This window comes from Muscardinus avellanarius (assembly GCF_963383645.1).
Source record: "Muscardinus avellanarius genome assembly, chromosome: 16".
Classification (NCBI taxonomy): Eukaryota; Metazoa; Chordata; class Mammalia; order Rodentia; family Gliridae; genus Muscardinus; species Muscardinus avellanarius.
The window spans coordinates 44,059,041-44,085,525 of record NC_137802.1 but is presented as its reverse complement, the minus strand read 5'-3'; the positions used below and the strand labels follow the sequence as shown (position 1 = coordinate 44,085,525).

The following is a 26,485-nucleotide window of genomic DNA, read 5'->3' as shown; positions in this document are numbered from 1 at the left end:
AAAAATAGGAAGAGATACTCTCTGATGATGAGACTTAGGAGCTAGGGATCTCTTTCAGCCTCTTGCTCATCCCACCAGCAGGACTGAAAACACAGCCGCACTACTGATAAATACAAATTTCTACCTTTCTGAGTCCAACTCTGGTTCTACCCCTATAACGCCTCTGGACCCAACAATTACTTAGGTCTGTTTCCCTCTCTTCTAAATGTGGTAAATACCACTCACCACACACGGAGGATGCATGATAAAAAAAAACAATTGTTCTCATGAATGGACACTTTCAATTTTTCAGAAGAAAGCTACAAATCCTTAAATATTAGCTTAAGAAGGGTAATTAAAAAAATTACCTTGTCAAAATTAAGTATGAAACACATAATGGCCCTAAGGGTCTTTAAGATGATTATTATCAAGACCAAAAAACAAAGAATTATTCTCATGGCTATTTGTTTATTTATCTTGCAGTGTTAGGGCCTAAACTCAGAGGCTCATTAAGCTAGGCAAGCATCACTGAGGTACACCCCCAGCACACCCATCTCTTAAGAACATATTAAGAGATAATATTGCAGATGACACATATTCACTGCTGAGCATGGTGGCGCATGCTATAACCCCAGCTGCTTAGGAGGATGGCGCAGGAGTATTTCAAGTTCAAGGCCAGCCTTGGTTCCTAAGTGAGACCTTGTCTCAAAATAAAAATTAAAATAAGATGGGGATGTAGCTCAGTGGTTCTACTTGGTCCTACAAATAAACAAACAATAACTACAGAATATAGATTCTGAAACTTATTTAGCTTACAACCCCTCTTTTAGAAAAAATCTACTCAGTGCCCTCACTGGAATTATGCCCTCTTTAAGCAAATAAATGAAAAAATGCAGTGATAAATGTGCATTCTCTTATGTACTCTTTTTTGTTTACCTTCTTTGGGGGGTATTGGCTACTTTCAGACGTATTCTACATGCAGAGTATTAATTAAAATTGAACTGAACACATAAGAATACATATAAAAAGGGGATATTTCTTTGGTACATAATATAATCTGTAATTAGCTAATTAAAAATTTAGAAATAGGTTCTACTTACCAATACTTATTGAGCAATATATGCAAATTATGATGCTAAGAACCAAAAATACATAAAAGTATTGGACTTCATATGCCCATTCTATAAGTAGACTGCAAACTGTGGCCAAATAATTGGGCCACAATAATTTAATAAACTGAGTATATATAACCAATATTATAATAATAGTAGTATGCATTAGATAATTCAGTATAAATTAATAGTTTTTTATATAGCAATTTTATTTTATTTTTATTTTTTTTGCAGTATTGGGGGTTGAACCCAGGGGCATCCTACCTGTGAGCTATACCCCCAGACCAATATTTTAGTTCTTTTTCTTTTGTGGTACTGGGGATTAAACCCAGGGGCAATGTACCTCTGAACTACACCCTCAGCCCTATTTTTTATTATTTGGAAACAGGGTCTCACTAAGTTGTGCAGGGCCTCCCTAAGTAGTGAGGCTGACTGCCAATCTGTGACCCTTCCATCTCAGCCTCCCAAGTACTGGGATTATAAGCATGTACAACTACGGCTGGTGAAACTTCATATTTTTACATAGTAGTCATCACATCTGAGAGGGGATTTATAGAAACCTCAGGAGGGAGTCAAAGAGCCAAGACTCACCCAATACTTCAGATGAAAATGAAGCTCAAAGAGATTAGGCAATTTGTTTCAGATCACAAATAAGAAAGTGGCAGAACAAGAGCTCAACCAGTTTGTTGACTTTGTCCAGAGCTCACTTCTACCAAACAAAATTCTAAATTACTGTCACTAATGTAAGAACTAGGAAGGAGCTGAGAAATCTATTGTGTTTCTCTAACCTGAACAAAGAACTTTCTGGGGTGTACATTAAAAACCAATTTTAAAGGTTTTTACCTTACTGTAGAACTAATGAATGACTATATCTAGGAGAGGGGTACACATGTTTAAGAGAGTCTTTACAAGGTGAGTCCAATGCAAACCTGGAAAAAGTGCTCTACACACGTCCAATCTGGCAGAAGACATGTGGCTATTTAATTGATGTCAATTAAATCATAATAAAAATTGAGTTCTTTACTAGCTACACTTTTAAGCTCAATAGCAATAGGTGGCTAGTGGTTACCATATTGAAGAGCATCGATACAGGGCATTTCCACCACTACAGAAAGTTCTACTGGACATTCTAGATCAACCCTTCAGCCCTTATGACAACACCAGGGCATGGTGTCACTTCATTCTACTTCATTTTCAAGGCTTGTTTTTCCCCAAATGGAATGATTGCCCTTTGGCTTTTACTTGTTGGTTACAGTAAAGCAAGAAGAGAAATGTATCCTTAAAACTGAAATGTATTAAAAAATAAGATTCAAAGCAATCTAAAACATATCTAAGCTTGTATCTATTTTAAGTCCTTTCTCTTCTATTGTCCTCATTTCTTTTTCTTTCTCTCTCAGAACTGAAAGCTGGAGACTAATGACACATTAACTTATTCCAAATCATACCTGTGAAAGGTTAAATCTTATCTAGTTAACATTTTAAAGAGAAACAAGGAGCCACTGGAAGAATAGTGACTCTTCTAAGTTTAGAATGTGGTCACTCAGATCTCTGAGCATTCCTGGTGCTAAGTAATTCAGCAGTTTATGACATTAGTATGTTGTTTTTCCTACAAACTATAATTTTACCTTTATTTGACCACTGTTATATGTTTTATATCAACTTAAAATACTTTAATTTCAAAAAAAATCTTAAGTAGTTAGGACACTATGTGAATGTCTAGGCATGCTTAGATAATAAGGTTGACATATAAGCAAGTCTTAAAAAATATAGCAGCACCTTTAAACCTAAAACCAGTTGTTCCTGTCTAGTATGTTTAGAGAGCAAATGTTTCCAAAGTCAGTCAACTTATGTCATAACAGTTTGTATTTAATATAAGCAGGAAAACAACCTGAAACTCCATATTAATACTTTCAAGACACAATTATACAGCTCTATTCATTTTTGCTGTATCTAATTCCATGTTAAAGTCTAGTGATTAAAGTATTATGCATCAAAGTTTCGATGGTTAAAACACATGACATTAGACACTATGAACAATACTTATTCAAGACAGATTTTGCCACAATTTGCAAGGTATTCACAAGTTTTGAGTATGGGATTCTACAGAAATAGAAGCTACTTGCTATTTAGAGGAGGTGGTGCAAAAAAAAAGATCATTTTCTTTCTAACCATGGGCAAAGTAGAAGTCTCTAAGTCATGAGGAGGGTGCTAAAAAAAAAAAAAAAAAAAAAGCCTGTGCTGTAACATTTTAAACTGGGGACTGCTGGGCGTGGTGGCACATGCTTGTAATCCCCGCGCTTAGGAGGCTGAGACAGGAGGATCACACAGGTTTGAAGCCAGCCTCTGGGTTCCACCCCCAGTACCACCAAAAATAAATAAATAAATAAATAAATAAATAAATAAATAAACAAACAAACCGGGGATTGGGTAGTTAGGATAAAATTTATTTGCTGGCTTTTAGACCAGTCGTATTACTTCCACATTATGTCTTGCCTCCCACTTCACCATATTTGGAAGAGGAAAACATGTGTCCCCCAGATTCTTAAGCCAAAGAAACTACGGGAGGCTGAATAGCTGGTTATAAGAAGAACATTACAAAAACATGGAGGGATAAGTTATTTGAAACCGAATTACCAAATGATAAAAAGGGGTTGCATAGTAATGTAGAAAGCACTGAAAATATTGCAGACTCTAAGCAAGCTGAAATGGTGTCTGAGTTTCATATCTCATTAAAGAGTTGTTAAAACAATTTGGGAAGAGGAAGCCTTGGAGGGAAGACTAGTTTGAGTGGAACACAGGTTAAAATGATGAGGAGGAGCATTTCCGGCTCTCCCTCGATCAGGTGAAGCTCCCAACAACTTTACTATTATCCCCAGGAGGAATCTGAGGCACCTCTAGGGAAAGTGATTTAGGCAACAAGTAAACGTGTTTTATGGTAGAACAGCTAGAAAGAAGCTGCTGAAATTTCTTACTTCAAAGGGTGAAAGAAAACAGCCACCAAAATCCTGATTGTAATTCCCTAATTTCCTGTAGGAAAACCGTCTTCAAAGAGGTAAGCCAGCTTACTTGAAACTGACCCAGCAGAGTTTTCAGCTGGCCTTCACTATCTCAACCCTCCCCCTCCCCTTCCTCCACTTCCCTGCTGTTCTTTCCTGGCAGACAAAATATAGGCCAATGAGCGGTGGGTGGGTGAGGAGGATGTGAGAGAAAATTTAAGAAGTTAAAAGAAAAAAAAAAAAAAGGAGCAACTCAACCAGGACATGAGTGAGAATGAAGGGTCTAATAAGGGTAGGCAAGCAACAACTAGAGTTTCTGAGAAAACAGAAGCAGCTTTTCTGGGGAGTGGTGAGCATTCAAGGGTTTATAAGCTTTTAAATAGAGGCCAGGCTACCTACCACTTGTCAGAAGCTGCAGAGGGGACGGCTGCTTTGGGTGACCTCTAAAGTCTCCTCCGACTCTGAAATGTTAGGATTTTTATTTCACAAAGAGAACGCAAGGGTCCTTGAAGCCCACCGACTAGGGTCCCTTCTAAATAAGCAGCCTAGGAGGCTGCTTATCAAACACCACTCCCACCACATGTGCCCACCCCGCCCCCTTTCAATATTTCCACCTCCACGTGCAAAATGCCTCGCGGCACTGGCCCCCAAACGGATAGACATCTTCCCTTACAAACCACCCAAGCTGTCTCTCCCCATCCCCATCCCCATCCCCCAGTAAAGTGAGGACTCCAATCTTCCCACCCTGGGAGCCTAGAAAAGAGAGTGTCGGATCCAACCTTTCTGCCCAGCCAAAGTGGGGGTGAGGGGAACGCAGAGAAAAAACTTTCTTTTCAGAATTTCTTCCCCAGAAAGTGAAGAGAACCCAAAGGAGACTGGGACAGAGGGGGTGGGGGGAGGGGAACCCCTGAATCGTTTAACGGCTGGCAGGGGGAGGGGGCATGGGAGGGAGAAGCAGGCCAGGGAGCCCGGTCCGGGGGCTGCGGGGTTCCAGGGGTCGGGGAGCTGCAGGCGTTCCCCCCACCTGGCACACAAAGCGGCTGCCGCGCTCGGCTCTCACCAGATCCTTTGTGTTTTCCATCAGGGCCTCATGGGTAGGGGTTGTCCGTGCTCCCCGAGCCCGCGGAGCCCTCTCCCGAGCTGGGGGCAGGCGCCTCTCCCTGGGACTGCGGCGATTACAGGGGGCCCCCCCGGCAGGGCCCAGACCCGCGGCGGCTGCGGCAGCCCCCGGATTTCCCCCCTTTAACTCGGGTGGCCCCAGGATATCAACAACATTAGCATAGCCCTCCCTCCGCAGCGCGCCTGCGCCTGCGCCGTGACCCGCGCCCCGATTGGCCCACTTCCCTACATACCCTCCTCTCGCTGCTCCAGCGTGGGACCCTCGGCAGGCGCCGTACTCTCAGGACCGTACCAAGACGAAGGGAAGAAAAGGTAACCGAGGCCCGTGCGAGGCCGAGCGGGTTAAAAGATCAGAAGGAAGGGGAGTTCCATTCAGTCACCTCCGTTTGTACTCTAGCTCTCTGGCGCTCCTTCCAATATGCTGCTTTTGAGAAGTTGTGTTTGAAAAATTTTCCACTCCAGTCACGCCGCTTCCCCCTACACCCGGAAGATTGGCCCTCCCGGAGGAACTCCCACAGGGGGCGGGGCTGGCCGCAGAGGGGAGTGACGTAGCCAGTGTGGGTCACGTGGCCAGAGGCTGCGCAGGCTCCTTCCGGTCCCTCGGGCCCTCGGCGGCGGCGGCCAGCGAGGCGCTTGGGCGCATGCGCGCGGCGGCTCCACGTGAGCGCCAGCATTTCTTCTCAAATCCAAGGATGCCGCCCGAACGGAGGAGCCGGACCAGAACCGGCCGGAGAGCCGGTGCAAAGCCAGACCGGAAGACTCCGATGAAACCGGACGGGCGAGCCAAGGCGGGGAAGGGCGGGCCGCCCCGAAAAGCTGCTCCTTCATCCCAGCGGACGCCGCCGGCCCGCCCGAGCCCGGCAGCTGCAGCGACCGCAGTCGCGGCGGCGGCGGCGGCGGAGGAGAGACGGCTCCGGCAGCGTAATCGCCGGACGCTGGAGGACGACAAGCCGGCGGTGGAGCGCTGCCTGGAGGAGCTGGTCTTCGGCGACGTCGAAGACGACGAGGATGCGCTGCTGCGGCGGCTGCGGGGCCCGCGGGTGAGCGCGGCGGCGGCGCGGGGGGGGCGGGCGGCGGGGCTCGGGGGCGGAGTCGGGGCGACCTGCGGCTGCGGGCGCCCAGGTGGGAGGGAGCGGGCCCGCCGGACGCGGGCGCCGGGGGGGCGCCGCCGCGCGCACCCCGCCTCCCGGCGCTGGGCTGGAAAGTTGGGCGGGCCCTGGCCGCGCCTAGTATCCAGCAGGCGCGCAAACACGATTTTGCCGGCAGTCGTCGTGAGCAGCGTTAGCAGCCCGGCTGCGACGTCCTCTGCCCGGACTCAGCCTGGTGGTCTGGTCACCTGCTGCGCTTCCTTTCCAGTGATTCAGGAGTTCCGTCCCGCAGATGGAATCACAAGCCTGGGAATCTGCGCTTTAGCCATTTCCCTGCGCGGTTCGGTAAATACTTGGAAGTCTTTGGGTGCCACAGAACTCATCCTGCCCATGGCAAGCCCTGGGTGATTATAATTTTTGCACTTTTTTAGTCATTCGTCTTTTTATTTTATTTTTTTTTGTGGTATTGGGGGTGGAACCCAGGGGCTTTTCTGCCTCCGGGCTCTACTCCCAGACCTATTTTATATTTTATTTGGAAACAGGGTCTCACTGAGTTGCTGGGAGCCTCTAAGTAGCTGAGGCTGGCTTTGCACCTGTGCGATCCTCCTGCCTCGGCCTCCCAAGCGCTGGGATTACAAGCGTGAGCCACCACGCCTGGCTTATTCATTTATTTTATACCTGGGTTTTGGTCCCAGGTTGGAATTTCCAGGAATTGTTCTAGGCACTTGATGAGACACAGCAATGAACAAAACTTGACAGAAATCTCTGTTGTTTTGGAGCTTGTGTAACCACTAGTGGCAGAGACGGAATAAGGAGATAAGTAAAATCCAATATGTTGGCAGATAAATATTGCCAGAAATGCGCTGAACCGTGTGACAGTTTTGTAATCCGGAAGAACAGCCTTCCTCCCGAGATGGAATTCGTTGGACTTTGAAGGATCTTAAACCACTAGTGCAGATAGAAGTCACCGGAATATTGCTGGGTTGGAGAAAACTCAAGCTTACATTCGAGGGGATTTTTATGATATGGATTGATTGTATGATATGAAGTTTATAAGTAGACAAGGGTTAATTAAGAATGGTTTAAAGAAGAAATGTACTTTAAGTATATGAGAAGGGAATTAAGACATTTTCTTATGTTACCTTTGACACTGATGTGCCTCTTGTCGCCTGATTTCTGTAGATTGGCCTTTCTCCTGTCACTTTCTCCATCTTTTAACATACCTTTGGTTCTTGGCTGAGGAGGTCTTTTCCTTTCAGCATGTCGATTTTCTTTCCGGCACTGTTCCAGCTTGCCTCACTTGTCCAGCTGAAGGTGTCTTTCTCTGTCCTTGTTTTCTGCTTCTAGAACTCTGGCATTTGACATAGCATTCCATCCCATTATTTCATCAGAAGGCTATAAAAACAAAGCATTCTTTAAGCCATCTAACTGTAAGGTGTGGGATTCTGCCACCTGGGGAAAGGAAAACTTTGTGCTGAAAGGTGTTCCTTCTTCTGTAGGTTCAAGTACATGATGACTTAGATGACTCTGAAGTTGAAAATGAAGCGAAAGATGATTTCCCCCCCCAGAAGAAGCCAGTTTGGGTGGATGAAGAAGATGAAGATGAGGAAATGTAAGTTTTCTGACTTTTTCAGAATCCCCCTGGACATTTTAAGTTATTTCACAGGTTTTATAGCCATTCTCTTTAAAAAAAAACCTGATTCTATGAAGGCATGAAGAATATCTTATACTTTGTATAGAACAGGTTGGTTGTAATCCCACCACTGAGGGAGAATCACTATTACATTGCCGCCATACTCCGGTTCCTGTGTCTTCTGCTAAAAGAATGGCCCACAGAGTTAGACTCAAGCTTTCTTCCTTAACTGGCCCAGTTCTAAACCATGGCAAATTTGACTCTACTTATTTTTGTTTATTAGATGAGTATAATGATAGTAACAGTATCAGAAGGCCATTCTAATTAAATAGTGCATGTAGCATTTTTAGCATGGTGCCTAAAAGTGAGTAAAGGCTTAAGAGAAAGCAAGGATATGATGCATATTTTAATAAATAAAATTTACTGTATACTTAATTTAGTAATTTTACTTTTTATTTTGGCAGGTCCGGGGATGGAACCCAGGGGCATTAAACCCAGGGGAATAAAAATCAGGCTGGGTGTGTAGCTTGGAGGTAGAATGCCCCCGAGTTCCATCCTCAGGCACACACACACACACCAGGTTTTTTAGATATTGAGAATTTTAAACTTTTATATAAAAAGTTTAAAATTTTAAACTTTTCATATTAAGATTTTCTTCAGCTTTCTGTGCACAGAAGTTTTAAACTTTAGGTAGTCAAATCTGTAGATTTAAAAAAAAATTATTCTATCTTTAAGCTGTATCCCCATTCCTTTTTATTTTTTATTTGGAAATGTCTTGCTGAGAGCCTTGATAAGTTGCTGAAGCTGGCTTTGAACCTGCAGTCTTCCTGTCTCAGCCTCCCAAGTCCTAGGATAATAGGTGTAAGCTGCCATGCTTGGCTTCATGGTGTGTGTGTGTGTGTGTGTGTGTGTGTGTGTGTGTGTGTTGCTGGGATTGAATTCCAGGGCATTCTACCTCTAAGCTACACTCCTAGCTCTAATTTGTTTTTTATTTGGGAACAGGGTCTCACTAACTTGCTAGGGTGACTTTATGCTTGTTAATCCTCCTGTCTCAGCCTCTCAGTACAGAGTACAGGCATGCACTCAGTACAGATTACCTGCCTGACTTTGTTCATAGTATTTTAAGGTTTCCCTTTTGTGTATTTAACTTTGACTCACCTGGGATTTATTTTGGAGAATGGTTTCTAGATAAGTCATGAAGAGTTTTTGGCAAAAGCTAGGTGATCCAGAATTATTAGAGACGCCAAAGGAGGAAGAATGTGCATGTGAGATGTTCCACATCTCACAAATATTAACCTCTGTTCTAAATTCTAATACATGTTTTCTCAAAGTACTAAAGGCAGCATCAGTTTATAATGACTTTTTTTTTTTTTTTTTTTTTTGGTGGTACCGGGGTTCCTGGAAGCCCTTCTTCCTCCGGGCTACACTCCCAGACCTATTTTATATTTTTGAAACAGGGTCTCTTACGCCAGCACGGCTGGCTTCGAACCTGCGCGATCCTCCTGTCTCCGCCTCCCAAGTGCGGGGATTACAAGCGTGCGCCACCACGCCCGGCTATAATGACTTTTTAAAAGTCATTTAAAATATTCTGTATCTTTATAGGGTTGACATGGCGAACAATCGATTTCGTAAAGATATGATGAAAAATGCAAGCGAAAATAAACTTTCGAAAGACAAACTTCAGAAGAGATTAAAAGAAGAGTAAGTATCCATTTTGAATGATTGGTAAATCATTACAGGTATGTAACCAGTATTTTATTTTGGTTTGTTCTGTCTTTGCCTGCAACAGCTTGTTGGAGAGTCACATTTCCATTTTGAAACAGAAGAGCATTGCTGTTGGAGGCAGTGACTGTATGTCAGTTTTCAGGGGACAGAGCCTACAGCAAATTCAAGGAAATTTTGAAGAAATTTTGAAATGCTACCATCCACATATCACCAGTAATAATAATAATGAATTACTGTTATTACTATTATTATCATTATGACTTTGCAGTATTAGGGATTGAACCCAGGCTCAATCTCCAGTTCTGTTTTTTATTTTTTATTTTCAGCAGGGTCTAAGTTGTGCAGGGCCTCACTTAAGTAGCTGAGGCTGGCTGTGAACCTGTGGTCCTCCTGTCTTGGCCTCTCAAGTACTGGGATTACACGTGTGTACCACCATGTCCAGCTCAGTAATGTTATTATTAACTTGCTCGTTTGTTCGTAAATAGTAAACTCTTTCCCAAAATTCACAATAGGAAAATTTTTACAATTTAAATACCTGCGCACCTTGTTTTGAATTTTTTAACATTTATGTATATTTATTTATTGGGAGTATATATGTTTTTCCAAGCTATCCGAGAGTAAGGTGTGGATAATACAACGCTTTATCCCCCAAATTTCTCAGTGTACATAACCTAAAATTAAGGAGATTTTCCTTCATGTCTATATTCTTTTTTTTTTTTTTATGGTATTGGGGTTCCTGGAAGCCCTTCTACCTCCAGGATACACTCCCACGGGCTACACTTCCAGACCTAATTTTTAACTTTTTTATGTGGAAACAGGGTCTCTTAAGCCAGCGCGGCTGGCTCTGAACCAGCGCGATCCTCCTGTCTCCGCCTCCCAAGCGCGGGGATGACAAGCACGCTCCACCACGCCCGGCCTTCATGTCTATATTCTACCTCCAAGCCACACTCCCCCAGGAAACAAATGCTTAGTGTTTAGTAAGGACTTTCCGCCTTATTGACTGGAACTTGAAATGTCTAGGCTTTGGTATGGTGCAGCTTAAGACTGGCTTGTAGTTCTTTGCCAGATTGCACGGAGCTCATCTCATAAATGTGGAGCTTAGAATTGAACATTCTCACCCAGCTTCTGTAAAGGCAGGTTTGTGGTAGGGTCTTACAAGTGCCATTGGGGACAATTCCTGGTGGTGGTGCTGTGCCTCACCTGTGTACTTTCCTTATCTCAAAGATCGTGGTCCTGTGCTGCTTTTTGGCCAATAACATAAAATAGTTGTTTCATATATTTTGTCTGGTTTTCTAGTTTATGGCTAATGGATTTACTTTGGTGGGCTAATTTATACTTCTGAGTTAAAAAATTAAAATGACTGCCCTTTTCCACCTACTTTATCCTTTTTGGGTGGGGTACTGAGGATTAAACTCCGGCATTCTACCTCTGAGCTGCATTCCCCAGTGTTTTTTATTTGTGTCTTGAAACAGGGTCTTGATAGGTTGCCAATAAGTTTCACTAAATTGCTGAGGCTGTCCTTGATTCTGCAGCCCTCCTGTCTCAGCCTCCCAAGTTCTGGGCTTACAGGTGTGCGCTAATGCCCGGCTCTTTACGCTTCTTTTGAAGCTTTTTTTTTTTTTTTGTGGTACTGGTTATGAAACCCTCTCTCTACCTCCGGGCTATACTCCCAGACCTATTTTTTATATTTTATTTGGAAACAGGGTCTCTTAAGCCAGTGAGGCTGGCTTCGAACCTGCGCGATCCTCCTGTCTCCACCTCCCAAGTGCAGGGATTACAAGTGTGCATCACCACGCCTGACCTAAGCTTATGTTTTTAAGAGTTAAATGCTTCCATTTTATTCAAATGACATAGAATGAAGTTTTGTATGTTCTTACCAATTTGATCATTTTCTTTCAGACACGTTCAGTCGTGTATGTACTAAAGCATTGGTTTATAACCACAAAGGGACTTCTTTACTTAGTCATGGTATCTGAACTGGGTTGATATAAGCAAATAGCCAGCTATGTAACTAGATGTAAATTAACAACAGTCATGTATCCAGGTGTCCTGTATATATCCAGGATACATACTTATTTAGGTGGGTAAAGGTTCATGGAAGTTTCCAGTAAAGGCAGCTGAGAGCCAATTGATGTTAAATAAAGATAACTTCTGTTTAAGGTAGTAACTTCTTCGGAAGAAATTCCATATGTACTTTTTTTTTTGGTGGTGGTACTGGGGTTCCTGGAAGCCTTCTACCTCCGGGCTACACTCCCAGACCTATTTTTATATTTATATTTTTTTATTTGGAAACAGGGTCTCTTAAACCAGCGCTGCTGGCTTTGAACCTGTCTCTGCCTCCCAAGCATGGGGATTACAAGCCTGCGCCACCACACCCGGCGCTCCATATGTACTTTTAAGGGTGTTTTTTTGTTTTGTTTTGTTTTTTGGTATTAGGAATTGAACCCAAGGATATTCTACCCTTGAGCTCTACAACCCCACCTCTTTTTAAATTTAAAAATTTTTCATTTTGTAATAGAGTCTTCCAAAGTTTTTGAGGGGTTTCATTAAGTTCCTGAGCCTGGCCTTGAACCTATGATCTTTCTGTCTCAGCCTCCAAAGTACTGGGATTTTAAGTGTATGTCACCAACCAGGCCTATTTTTTAAATGTATACAGTGATTATTTTCTTTCTTTCTTTTTTATTTGCTTAGATTCCAGCATGCCATGGGGGGTGTGCCTGCCTGGGCAGAGGCGAGGAAGCGGAAAATATCTTCAGATGGTGGGTGTTGATTTCTCTGTTTAAATTAGTGACCTAAGTCTGTTTGCCTCTTGTTTTATTTGAACTTTCTTAGATTTCTTGAACCAAGTGTTTCAAGGAGTCCTTTTTTTTGGTTTTGTTTTTAGGTTTGGCTTAGAAGTCTACCATTTCTCTGAGAGAAGCTATTTTTTTTTAAAAATAGTGTAAGGCTTACTTAATATAGATTGAGCATCCCCAGTCTGATGAAATGTTCCAAAATCTGAAATTTTGGGGGCACCACTATGATGCCTGCAGTAGAAAATGCCATACCATGAAACTTGTTTCCTGCACAAAAATTATTATGAATAATGCATAAAATTGCCTTCAGGCCTGCTTGCTTGCTCGCTCGCTTGCTCACTCGCTCGCTCTCTTTCTTTCTTTCTTTCTTTCTTTCATAAAAGGATTGCACCCAGAGGCAGAGGCATTCTACCTCTGAGCTATACCCCCAGCCTGATTTTATTTCTCATTTGGAAACAGGGTCTTGCTAGGTTGCTGAGAGCCTCACTAAGTTGCTGAGACTGGTTTGAACCTGTTATTTACCTGTCTCATTCTCCAAACCTACTGAGATTACAGGTACGTGCCACCACATCTGGCTTTGTGCTGTATTTCTAAGGTGTATATGAAACAAATGGATTTTTTGTTTAGATATGGACCCCATCCCTAAAGTACCTCATTGTGCATATTCCAACATTTGTAACCCACAACACTTTTTGTCCCAAGCATTTCCAATAAGTGATATTCAGCACGTAATGTATTTTGTATTGTAAAAAAAAATAAAAGGTGGTGGACTTAGTTTCTTTCTCAGAAGAACTGTGCAAATAGCATAGGATTAAGGGAAAAGGAGTAATCGAGCTTCCTCCGCACACTGGGAGCTAATCTAGTTGTCTACTTGGAAATGGGATGTTTTTCCATGAAGCACATGTCAGGTCAGATCCAGATGATTATTCATAAAAATCCATGTTTCAACTCCAGCTTTTAAATTTGCTTTACATCATTACTCTTTGCTGGTTTGAAGATCCTTGGACTTAGATATTATGAATAACAGATGGCTTAGCCAACATTTTGTGTGCTGAGAGTTAAATTTTCAGAGTTGGAATGAACCTTGACATTTTTTCAGAAGTTTAGAGTATATCCTCCCACATAAAGTAGGAGTTTCTTTTTTAGCATTCTTGTTTTGTGAGCTGATTGCCACCTCTTCTGCCCTCTTCTTACCCCCTTAGCCCTTAGGATCTTGAAGTACAAAGAGCCCACACAGGGAGCCAGTATCTCATATAATTCTGTTAAAAGCTTGGTCTTAAGTAGAAATTTGCCTTCTTATTTCCAGTCAGATGCTCTTAGAGGCTAAAGCAATCTGTGATAGGCCTAACTTTGTCTACTGCAAGAGTCTTCTACAATATTGTCCTCTGTTCAAATATATCAAATAATGTCATACTCTTTACTAGACTATCTCTCACTCTGCCTCTCCCCTGTTTTGTGGTACTGGGGATGGAAATCCAGGGCCACCTACCCCAGAGCTATACCTTCAGCCCTTTTTAAAAAATTTTAATGGTTTTTAAAATTTTTTTTTTTTTTTTTTTTTTTTTTTTTTTTTTGGTGGTACCGGGGTTCCTGGAAGCCCTTCTACCTCCAGGCTACACTCCCAGACCTATTTTTTTATTTTTGGAAACAGGGTCTCTTAAGCCAGTGCGGCTGGCTTCGAACCTGCGCGATCCTCCTGTCTCCGCCTCCCAAGCGCGGGGATTACAAGCATGCGCCACCATGCCCGGCCTTGGTTTTTAAATTTTTTTGAGACAGAAAGTTGCCCAGATTGGCCTTTGAACTTATAATCCTCTGTCTCAGCCTCTCAAGTATTGAGATCATAGGATTGTGCCACTATGTTTAATTTCTTTGCTTTTCTTTCTTTTTTGGAACTGTTAGACTTTGTTTTCATTTTTATATTGAAACTTAGGATCAATAACTCCTACTTTTTGAACATATGTAGGTTATTTTAGTTCTCTTTCATGTAAAAAAAATTTTTATTGGGCAGTATCTCCTTTTTTATTTTTATTTATTTATTTTTTTGTGGTACTGAGGATGGATGCAGGGACATTGTACCTCTGAGCAACACCTCCAGCCCTATTTTTTATTATTTATTTTGAAACAGGGTCTCACTGAATCACTGAATTGCAAAGGGCCTCACTAAGTACCTGAGGCTGTCCTCAAACTGTGATCCTCCTGTCTCAGCCTCTCAAACGTTGGGATTACAAGTGTGTGCCACCACACCTGGCTGGGGAATCTCTTAAGTTTGTTTCTTATTGTGTTAAATATTTATTGTTCCTTTAGCGCGTGCTCACTCGTGCTCTCTTTCTCTCCGTGTGTGTGTGTGTGTGTGTGTGTGTGTGTGTGTGTGTGTGTGTGTTTTACTGATAGTTGAATTTATGGGAATTCTCCGAGATACACCCCAGTCCTTTTTAAAAAAATTTTTTGTTTGGAGACAGGATCTTGGCGAGGTTGCCGAGAGTCTCACTGTGTCGTTGAGACTGTCCTAAAGTCCTGTCTTGGCCTCCCGGGCACTGGGACTACAGGTGTGTGCCACCATACTTGGCGTATATACTTTTTATAGGACGTAGTTTTAGACACTAGGTCACCAGTCTCCTGTATGAGAACAGTTTTATCATCCATTTTGAGTGCTGTGTTTATAGAACCAAAACCATTTTAGTTACATATAATTATAGAAAAGGGCGTGGTACCTTTTGAAAGAGAAAACTCCTCAGTTTCCAGTAGTTTAATTGACTAGAAATTATTTTCTTTTGCATATAAAATTTGGGCTGGTAAGAAGGTGACGCTCTATCTCAGTGAGCCTGATTGGCAGAATGTCTGCCATCTTTAGGCTGGGCTTTCCAATATTGCCCAAGATGTTGCTGTCAGTTGGCTCATGGGGAAAGAAAGAAAGAAAGGCTCACCCAGAGGAAGTTTTTATTGGCCTCACCTGAAAGTTGTACATGATACTTTTGTCTACATTGTATTGGTCAGAAGCCAATCATGAGGTCACACTAACCCTAAGGGATGCCAGGAATTATAGTTTGGATTTGTGCTCAGGAGAAAAAGGAAATGGGTAAGTCAGCAATTAGCCAGTCAGCTACCATCTGGGATATACCAGCCTGTACCTTTGTTTTTACAGATGGGATAGTGTCAAAGAAATAATATGACTTATTCAAGGTACAGTTACTGATAGAATGGTGATAAGAACTCAGATTCACAATTATCTTAAACATGTCTTTATCTGTACTTTTTGAGCTTCTTTTTAAGAGAAGAAGTCTCTTTCAAATGTAACCATAGATGGGCATGGTAGTACACACCTGTAATCACAGCATTTGGGAGGCTGAGACAGGCTAATTGCAGTTCAAAGCCAGCCTCAGCTTAGCAAGGCCCTTAGAAACTGGTGAGATTGTTTAAAAAAAAAAAATTAATAGGGCTGGGGATATAGTTCAGAGGTACAATGCCCTGGGTTTAATCCTTAGAACAAGGAAAAAAACTGGCAAAATTAATTTACCGAAGCCCAGAAATAAACAGTTAACATTATGGATTTTGGGCAGTCTATGCTGAGCTACACACACAGCCCTTTTTTATTTTTTATTTTGAATCAGCATCTTGCTGAGTTGCTGAGAGTTCACTAAATGCTGACGCTGGCCTTGAACCTGTATCCTATCTCAGCCTCCCAAGTACTAGGATTACAGGTGTGTACTACCATGCCTGGCAATTTTTACTGTTTTAATTAATTAATTTCATTTTGTGTGTTTATTTTTTTTTAATGGTGCTGGGGATTGAACCTAGAGACATTCTACCTCTGAGCTACACACCTCCAGCTTTTTTTATTTTTTGTAACAGTCTTGCTAGGATCAGCTGAGGCTGATCTCAAACCGGTGTTCCTCCTGTACCAGCCTCCCAAGTACACACACAGCTCCTGGCTTACTGTTTTAATTTAACTCACTACCCCTCCTATCATTTTAGTTGCTGTGTGTTCTGCTTGAGCTTCATAGTACTTATTCTCGTACTTTTTAAATCCCTGTGTCTGATAACCCCTATGCAGAGACTTGGTTTCATGTTCGGTTTTAGTTGTCATCTTATTTGGTCAGCATTGACACAGAGTGCTGGACATTTGATAGGAAAAGTAATGTGGTTTAATTAGGTGTAGGATCAAGGTTTGTATGTTTGTTTCTGGGTAGATGGCACAAGCAATCCCAGCATCTTATTCCAGTGAGGAACTGAAGATTCAAAGAAGCTGGCTTTCAGTTCATTGCAGATTTCTTAATAATTTATTTAATTCCTAATCCCATGTGTAGCCTTTTGTGGTCTCAACCAAAGCCTGGTGGTTTACCGGATTCCCCTCAAGAAACTTAGAGTTCTTTATGGTGCTGTTTTTGCCTTCTTAACACCACGAGTGTTTAAACGTTCTGCTCAGTATCTCAGCTGCTCCCTGCTGAATCATCGGTCAAGTCTAGGGGGAAATCTGCCTTTTAGCTCTTTGAAGTTCTGATACACAGGTCGTGACAATGATCTTTTAGCTAAATGAAGTTTTACTTCTTCATGTGTGTTGTTAAGCTATATCTGCTGTCCATCCTTTGCTAATTTTTCTGTAATTAAGAATTTTTTAAATGAAATACTGGCTTTATTTAACCTTTCATTTCACTTCATCTTTGGTCCCCCTCTGTGTGTATTTCTTCCATTCCAACCAGACTTTGATTTTTACTTTCATCGTTTTCCTTTCTTATAAGTGTATTTTGCTGTTTTGCTTTTACTAATTGCAGCTTTAAAAAAGTGGTTGGAGGGAAATTGAAATTGGAAATAGGTTTTGGGTAGGTAACAGGCCATCTGGTTGGTGCTGAAGATCCGCATTGTGGGTTTGTTTGACTTAGATGAAAGTGAAGAGGATGAAGATGATTTGTTGCAAAGGACTGGGAATTTCATTTCCACATCGACTTCTCTTCCAAGAGGAATCTTGAAGGTGAGCGACAGTGAATTGGGACCTGTCCAGTTACCTCTGAAGTCCAGCCTGCTTCCCAGTTACAGATACATGCTTTCTAGTATATATCATTAAATGTGCTTGCTGCCACTTTTGCCTTGTAATTATTTGTTGGCGTTTTTTTTTTTTTTCCTTTTGCAAAAATGATCGAGATTTAAATTATGTCCCCAGTAATACTAGGAATCCAAAATGATTTCTCCTTTTGAATTTTTCTTCATTTCCCTTGGTAGCAGCCTTCTCTGTACTGTTGTCACCTCACCTACATACTTCAGTGGTTTAGTGATAGGTTTTTCCATTCCCACATTTTCTCTTCCTAAACATTTGTCATATAGTATCCAGAGGGAGTTTTCAAAAATAAAATGTCAAGTCACATCATTTTGTTACTTTTTGAAACATAAATTTCTGTTGTCCACACTGCCTTTCATAATCTGGCTTCTGTCCACACCCTTAGCCTCATCTCAGACATTTTTCCCCTTATTCCCTACTTGAGCCATGCAAGCACTTTTTTTGTTTCTTGAAAGAACTGGGTCCTTTCTTGCTTCTGAACCTTTGCTCTTGGTATTCCTTTTGCCTGGCCTCCAGGCACTGCTGGTGGCCAACTTATTTTCTGCTCAGATATGGCACCTTAGAAAAGGACTTTACATAAAGTGGGCTACACTATTTACTTTCTAATCACTCTGTCTAGCTGGTTCATTGTGGTAACCAATCACCTATCCAGCTCAGTGCTTTAGCTAAGTTCCTGTCCAGACTTCTTAATGACATATTCTCCCCATTATAAAATGGCATGTGCATTTAGATAGAGCAGGGGAACTATTGTGGTAAATTGCCAGAGGCAGAGTGATTCTGTGCTTCACCCACAGTTAAGAAAACCATTCTGCTGCTCATAGGGGGAATTCACTTCCATTGAGAATGTATTTTATTTTACATAATTTAATCCATTGGTTCTGGACTAAACGTACACATACTGCTTGCTTTGTTTCCAGTTGAGTTAATGAAGGGGAAAACCTATAAAAGGAAAATAAGTAACTGAACATAGTCCAAGTGATACACAGATCACCATTTTAAACTAGCACTGTGTACCCCGAGGGAACATAGCATCCCTGCTATCCCTAGAGCTGTGGGGACAACTACATGGTGCATCTCTTTCTTGTCCCACCATTGTGGAGATGACAGAGTAGGAGTTTTAAGTAAAATTTCCTTAGAAGTGAAAGTCTTCCAACCCAAATGACTGTGTCTTGAGGAAATGATTGGATGCTGGTGCTCTGAGAATGCTTAATAAGTTCAGACTTCTAGACATAGAAGGGACCTTAGTGATTTAATCTCTTCATTTGAAAGATGGTAAGTATAGATTCTTGTGTAGTGGAATGATTTGTTGGTGGTGTCAGAGCTGTGGTCTTTTAGTTGTCATCCCAAATCTCCTGTGTTTTCAGCAATAATTTTTTTTTTTCATGCTCTAAATGATGTTAACCCATTTGAATTGATAAAATTAAAGCTTTACTTTCCCACAGATGAAACACTGCCAGCATGCTAATGCCGAACGGCCTACTACTGCTCAGATCTCGTCAGTGCAGTTCCATCCACGTGCGCAGGTTGTGATGGTGGCTGGGTTGGATAACTCTGTGTCATTGTTTCAGGTATGGATTTTTATTTATTTATTTTTTGTGGTACTAGGGCTTGAATCCAGGGGCTTTTCTACCTCCGGGCTATAATCCCAGACCTTTTTTATACTTTATTTGGAAATAGGGTCTCACTAAGTTGCTGAGAGCCTCACTAAGTATCTGAGGCTGGCTTCGAACCTGTGTGATCCTCCTGTCTCAGCCTCCCAAGCGCTGGGATTATACGTGTGCGTCACCACCCTGGAAGGTAATGGATTTTTAAATGAAGACTAGTGAAATGTTTACTACCAGACTATGGGGGCCATAGAATAACTCAAAGAAATGTTTTGTACTTCTAGGTTGATGGCAAAACAAATCCTAAAATCCAGAGCATCTTTTTGGACAAGTTTCCAATTTTTAAGGCTTGTTTTAGTGCTAATGGAGAAGAAGTGTTAGCCACAAGTATTCACAGCAAGGTTCTTTATGTCTATGATATGATAGCTGGAAAGTTAATTCCTGTGCATCAAGTGAGAGGTAAGATTTCTATTCAGTTTATTTCTGACCATCCCTTGGCCCGCATTGAGTTCATTTAGCAGGATTTATGATTACTTCTTTCACTCCAGAATTATTATTTTTTGTGGTGCTGGGGATTGAACTCAGGGGTATTCTACCTCTGAGATACACCCCCAGCCCTGTTTTATTTTTCATTTGATAACAGGGTCTTGTTAAGTTGCAGAGAGCCTGGCTAAGTTGCTGAGCCTGACTTCGAACTTTTGATCCTTCTGTCTCAGCCTTCCAAGGACTAGGATTACAGATGTACACTACCACATTGGGCTGAGAGGGTAATTTTTAAAAGTAAGAATTTATTTAATTATAATATTTGGAAAGTATCATTGTTTTGAGATAATGCCTTTGAATGAAACCAGAGAATTGACTTTTTTATTGAGTGCTTATGGAATGATCTTAGGCAGAGAAGTAGTTCCCCTAGGCAGAGAAGTAGTTGCATTTATTCTATAGTAAAGTAAGCAATTGAGGCACCAGAAAGAGCATGAGCCAGGGAGCTGGAAGACCTGGTTCCACTTCCTTAGAAAATTATTTTACTTCTGTAATAAGTAGTTTGGATACCCTTTTTTTTTTTTCCGGGTCTGGGGGTGAAACCCAGGGGCATTTGACCTCCGAGCTATACCCGCTGCCCTATTTTTTATTCTTTATTTTGAAACCGGGTCTCACTGAGTTGCAGAGGGCCTCACTAAGTAGCTGAGGCTGTCCATGAACCGCGATCCTCCAGGTCTCAGCCTCCCGAATGCAGGGATTACAAGCGTGTGCCACCGCGCCTGGCTGGATACCCTTTAATTCTAGTGTTTATTGTAATAAAGTTTGATTTATACTAAAGGAAGAAAGGCACTACTTTTAGAGGTATTTAAGTGTTTCAAAAAATGAACTGCCAAAAAATAAATATCGAGCAAAGAGTTTATGTATCATTTTTCTTTATCCGTTCTCTCCTTGTATTCTTTTAACCACCGTGCCACAAAATATAGTGTGACACCTTCATGATTCCTTTGGGAACCAAAGGCATTGTGGAGTTGGCTGGGTTAAAATCATAAATCTGGGGAGATAAGTGTTGGCAGAAGCCACAGCTCTCTGGCAGTGTCCCTGTACACATGCGTGGCTATTAAAGGATATGAATAGTTCTCTACAGTTATTTTCCTACTAGTGGATGAAAGTGAATTCAAGCCAACTGGTTGTCATAAATGCTAGTATGAAAATGCAGAATACGGAATTGATGGAAAATGTGTGTTCCATTAACCTGTCAGAGGTGATAACCCAGAGTTCTAGATGGTCTCCAAGAACCTTAACCAGCATTTTTTTGTAAGGAGAACAGTACTTCACCACATATTTTTTTTCTCTAATCAATATTTTAACAGAGAAACTTAAATTTAAGCAAAAAAAATATTTTTGACTAGGCAGAAGGTTCATATGGCACAAAATGTAACATGTACAGTTAGATAGATAGTGAAGTCTCTTCTGCTCCTTCTCCCTGGCCACCTTCTTTGGAGGTAACCAGTTGTACCCATTCTTAATTATCCTTTCCATTAGGAAACATTTTAGTGAGTAACTTGATCCTCCAAAGCATCCTGATAAAATCAGTGCAGACCTTTTAGGCATGGGAAGAGGGACCTGTCCCACTGTAAATGAGTAAGTTGACTCTGGTTTATATACCTAGCTCATGTGACCTGGTTACATGACTCCATCTTGAGAAGTTGATCAACTCTTGAACACACTGAAACCTTATAAGTTCTTTTTTGACCCAGGGAGTTAAGATTGTACTTCTGTTCATCATAGGATGCTTAGTAGGTGGCCTTCCAAGAGTTCATGTATGTTATGCGTTTTTGGCTGCCTCTAACGACAGTGTATTTCCCTTCTGGTAATGAACTTTTTCACAAGGAAATGTAATTTGTCTATTTTGTTAATTGGAGGTATTACTGCTTGAATTTGGAAAACTAGTTGGTTATTGTTTGGGGAGCTGAATCTCTGGCTTACAAAGAGAACAAAGAGAAGTTGGTCAGGTACTTTGTAGTGACTTTATGTTGGGTCCTTCTTAGTGATGAATGGGATTAGAGTTATTCAGAATCTGAGCCTGGGTTTTGCTTTATTTGTGGTAGACATTTTAAAGGGTAAGAGACATGATTGTCAGACGATAACTTTATTAGAAGCCATATTAAATTTTAATCAATTTATCTCCTTTTTTAGGTCTGAAAGAAAAAATAGTGAGGAAATTTGAAGTCTCCCCAGATGGCTCCTTCTTGCTCATAAGTGGTGTTGCTGGGTATTCTCATTTGTTAGCAATGAAGGTGAGGCATTCATAGTTGTTGCTTGTTCTTTTCTGATTAAATATTAGTGTAGGGACGGTCTTGAACCTTAACTCGGCGTCCTTACATCTGTATCTCAAGTAGATGAGCGCAGGTGAGACGTTGGGAAAAGTTATGGGCAGTTTGGGAACTTCTGAGTATAGAAAAGCAGTCAAGAAAATTTTAGAAAATTGACTTATATTGTTTTAATCTAGCTAGATTGTTTTTGTCTCTACACCTCTTTGACAGTTGTTAAGTAGTATTTTTTTTTTTAAGACCAAAGAACTGATTGGTAGTGTGAAGATTAATGGAAGGGTTTCAGCATCCACGTTCTCTTCAGATAGTAAGAAAATATATACCTCTTCTGGTAAGTTAAGTTAATGACCTGAGAGAAATTTGTGTTTATGTTTCAGATTTTACCAAACGTACTTGATTTCCAATTTTCTTGTTTTAGTAAGAAAGTCATATCTAGTTTAGATTTAATTTTTGTTGGTTTTACTAATGATAGGCTACTCACGAAAGGTGCAGTGTTGACGTATTCTGTACACCCACTCCAGTCTAGGAAAATTTGTCAAAGAAATAGTTAAAGCAGTGAAATTCACAGAGTTTTCATTGGGAGCATGTACATATAAAGGGTGAATTTTGGAGTGATATCCACAGAAAAGGAAGGGATAAATAAGGAGTGAGGAGCCATCTTTGAGGTGGTTATGGATTCATTACAGAAATGGTGTGGGGAAGAGTGTGATCACCAACAACTACTGTAGGAGGGGGAAGAAAGGAGGAGGACTGATTTGGGCAGTTAGATGGCTATTTCCATCATGAAGATGTTTGCAGTCTTTTCGTATTTAATATTCTTTTGTGTGCATATTTCTTTTTCTAAATTATTTGTGCTTCTTGTTTACATTCTTTTTTTTTTATATACTGAAAATTGAACACAGGGGCATTGTACTTCTGAGCTACACTCTGAGCCTTTTTTATTTTTGTTTTGGAATACTGTCTCACTAGGTTGCTGAGGCTGGCCTTGACCCTGTAGTCTTCCTGTCTCAGCTTTCCAAGTCCTAGGATTGCGGGAGTACACCACCGTGCCTGGCTTACACATATTTATTTCTTACTCTTTAAATGACTTGGTAATACATTAATTGTGCTGTCTTGATTAACTTATAAATTGTTTGTGGTCTGGACACATTCTTTCTTCACTTTTTTTCCCTCTACATTGTCATCAAACTTTTGATGTCAGAATCACCAGGCCTCATGTACTCTAATGTCTGTTGATAGATATTTTTCCCCTTCAGATTTTTTTCCAGTAATTCAAGTGAAATGTTGATGCTTTTTCTAAAAGCTCAACTTGAATTAAGTGTGATTTTTTTTTAAGTTGTAAATTGAAAGATGTTTTTTAGTTAATTAACTGATATACTTTTCTATGTGTGTGACTGTATACAAGAAATATTTTTATTCCAGGTTTCTAGAGGCTAGAGGGTTATGCTGGTTATGTATTTCCTTGGACTATTAAAGAAGGGACTAAGGAATGTCTGTTCACTTGCTTTTCAAGTTTAAAGCAAAATTAACCAAACACTTCTTTGGCTCTTTCATACAGATGATGGGGACGTTTACGTTTGGGATGTGAACTCTAGGAAGTGCCTGAACAGATTTGTTGATGAAGGCAGTTTACGTGGATTAAGCATCGCCACATCGAAGAATGGACAGTACGTGGCTTGTGGGTGAGTGGAGAGGTTCATGAAACCTGGGTCATGTGTGCTAGAGAGGACGTCAGTATACTAAGATGGTACATGAGTAGCTCTGTTTATAAACTTCTTAGTAATATGAGATCAGTAACCCAGGTAAGCTTTTTGCTTTGTTTTGATGAAATGTTGAGTAATTACATTAATAGTAGTCTGTGTTAGCAAAGAAAATTCTGTGATAGCTTAAATCACTGTATATTTTTCAACTTTTTTGGTGGCACAGGAATGGAACCCTTCTACCTCCGGGCTACACTCCCTTACCTATTTTATATTTTATTTGGGAACAGGGTCTCTTAAGCCAGCGAGGCTGGCTTTGAACCTTCGCGATCCTCCTGTCTCTGCCTCTCAAGCGCAGGGATTACAAGCGTGCGCCACCACGCCAGGGTATTTTCCTACATTTGAAATATCCATCTGACCACATCAAGTTTTCCTGTAATTTTCATCTTGCCATTGATAAGATAGAATAAGTCAACTTTGGTTATTTTTTAAAGATACAGAATTTTTTTCCTTTAACTAGGTGGTATAAACTAAAAATATGTTCTCTGGAAATACCTTTCCATTCTACCTCCAAGCTATATCCCCAGTCCTATTTTATTTTGTATTTGGAAGCAGGATCTCATTAAGTTGCTTAGGTTGGCTTTGAACTTTAATTCTCCAGTTTCAGCCTCCCATGGACTGGGATTATAGGTATGTGTCACTCTGCTCAGCTCTGGAAATATCATTTGTTAGCATGGTAGAAACCTAAAAAAATACTAAAACATATCATTGTGTTATTTCTGGAAATAAGAATTATTACATGGGAGAAAAGATGGCTCATCTGCTACTTAATTCTAAAGATACTAAGGAAGAGGAGACAGAGGTTGCATTGGATACTTATTAACAGTTCTGAAATAACTTACCAAACCACTAATAAGCTGATCTTTAAAAAAAGGCTTTAACCCTTTTTAGAAAAATTTCTGATGTCATCAGGCAGTTTGGGGGGAGTTACAGGTGCTAGAGAAACCTACCTTTTTTCCTTCTTCCTCCTCCTGGAATGGAAACCTCTATCCTGGCCTCTGTAGCAGGTAGTTAACTTCTTGGGTCTCAAAACACACCTGTAGTGTTTGTGTCCTCTTAATCTGTTTCCTGACATAAAGTGGATGCTTTGTATTTACAGTTTTGCTATGGTAGGGAAATTAAAAATGTTATAAGTACAGACTTCTTAGTTCATATTGTCACTTTTTTATGGTTTTGATTAGGAATTGCTGTGTATTTTTAGCATGTTTCACATTAATTTACTGTGAGTGTTGAAACATACTTGTAAATTTATTTGGGATTAATCTTCCATTTTGTAGCCAGGGCCTTCCTTTCTTGTCTGCCAGCCAGTCAGTATAAACAGAAATGCTTGCATGTTCACTGCGCATACAACATTGTATATTGGAGAACAGGAAAGCATTATGATGTAGCCTATTACTCTCACACATGTGATAAGCCCTTTGTGTGTAAAGGCCCTCATAGGTCACCAAATTCAAGTAGCCTCATAAGTTGACGTGGAAAGTTCCTGTTTAACAATTTGTCGCTGTTGCTTTATTTTCTGTATTCAGTAAAGAAGTTAGGGATGTCTCACATAGCAGCCAGGACATGAATCGCTAGCTTGGGTGTCTGCCTTTACCTTCCTAGGGGGTTAGCAAGCTAGAAATCACTTTGAATCTTTGCATTTTGAAAACTATGTGTCAGAATCTTAGCCCATACCTCTGAGCTATACCCCTAGCCCTACTTTTTATTCTTTATTTTGAAACACGGTCTCACTAAGTTATGGAGGGCCTCAGTAAGTAGCTGAGGCTGGCTGAGAACCTGTGGTCCTCCTGTCTCAGCCTCCCAAGTACTGGGATTACAGACGTGCGCCACCACGCCCGGCTTTAAGTGTTTTTAATATATAAACTTATTTCCTACTCCTTGATCTAGGTACTTTAACCTCTGTTTGCAAGTGAGGATGCTAGGCAGTGTGAGTTACTGAACTTGCTTAAGGTCACACCAATACTAAGTGGGAGAGCATGGATGACAATCCAGATAATCTGGTTCCAAAGCCTGATTTCTTAACTCCTGTGCTGCCTTTAAAAAGGCAGGCTTTCTGCCGTGCGGTGAAGCTGGTGCCGGGGCCAGTGAGGCCAGAATTGGAGCATGCCATAAGGCAAGGCTGGTGCTGGGGCCAGTGAGGCCAAGATTGGAGCCTGCCATGCAGTGAGGCCAGTGCCAGGGTCAGTGAGGCTGGGATAGGAGCCTGCCATAAGGCAGGGTCAGTGCTGGGGCCTCTGAGGCCAGGATTGGAGCCTGCCATGCAGTGAGGCCCGTGCTGGGGCCAGCGAGGCTGGGATCAGAGCCTGCCGTGAGGCAAGGTGGGTGTCAGGGCCTCTGAGGAAAGGGATTGGAGCCTGCCGTGTGGCGAGGCCTGTACCAGGGCTTGTGAGGCTGGGATAGGAGACTGCCATAAGTCAGTGACGGTGCTGGGGCCTCCGAAGCTGGGTTCAGAGCCTCCCAGGCAGTGAGGCTGGTGCTGGGGCCAGCGAGGCTGGGATCAGAGCCTGCTGTGGGGTGAGGCCGGTGCCGGGGCCTTTGAGAGTGGGATCGGAGCCTGCAATGCAGCATCCACAGGGAAATATCACAGAAAGTAAAAAATCAGATGCTTTCCCCAATATGCAAAAACTAGGAAGAAATGCGTAATAGGAAATCTAGTTGAAGAAAGGGCTCTATGGAGGAGCAATTAAGGTGACCTATCAGAGGGTATGGGAGGGGAAAGATGGAATCTCTTTAAAGTACATGATGTACTTAAATATGTCAATCACTAAATCAAGCATGGGATCGAGGGAGGGGGAGGGAATGGGATGGGGTTTG

General features: G+C 41.5%; 1 protein-coding gene across 1 annotated transcript in view; it reads left to right on the top strand.

Moving 5' to 3' along the window:
- Positions 1–5,883: 5,883 nt before the first annotated feature.
- The window catches only part of UTP18 (UTP18 small subunit processome component), a gene marked incomplete at its 3' end in the record, with an annotated part of 32,809 nt that continues 12,207 nt past the window's right edge, over positions 5,884–26,485 (top strand). The window contains exons 1-10 of the mRNA XM_080713410.1: positions 5,884–6,246; positions 7,794–7,906; positions 9,530–9,628; positions 12,344–12,411; positions 17,325–17,413; positions 18,940–19,065; positions 19,386–19,560; positions 21,778–21,878; positions 22,152–22,242; positions 23,470–23,593. Coding sequence (XP_080569536.1) covers positions 5,899–6,246; positions 7,794–7,906; positions 9,530–9,628; positions 12,344–12,411; positions 17,325–17,413; positions 18,940–19,065; positions 19,386–19,560; positions 21,778–21,878; positions 22,152–22,242; positions 23,470–23,593 — 1,334 coding nt within the window. The 5' untranslated portion in view covers positions 5,884–5,898. The remainder of the gene's footprint in view (positions 6,247–7,793; positions 7,907–9,529; positions 9,629–12,343; positions 12,412–17,324; positions 17,414–18,939; positions 19,066–19,385; positions 19,561–21,777; positions 21,879–22,151; positions 22,243–23,469; positions 23,594–26,485) is intronic.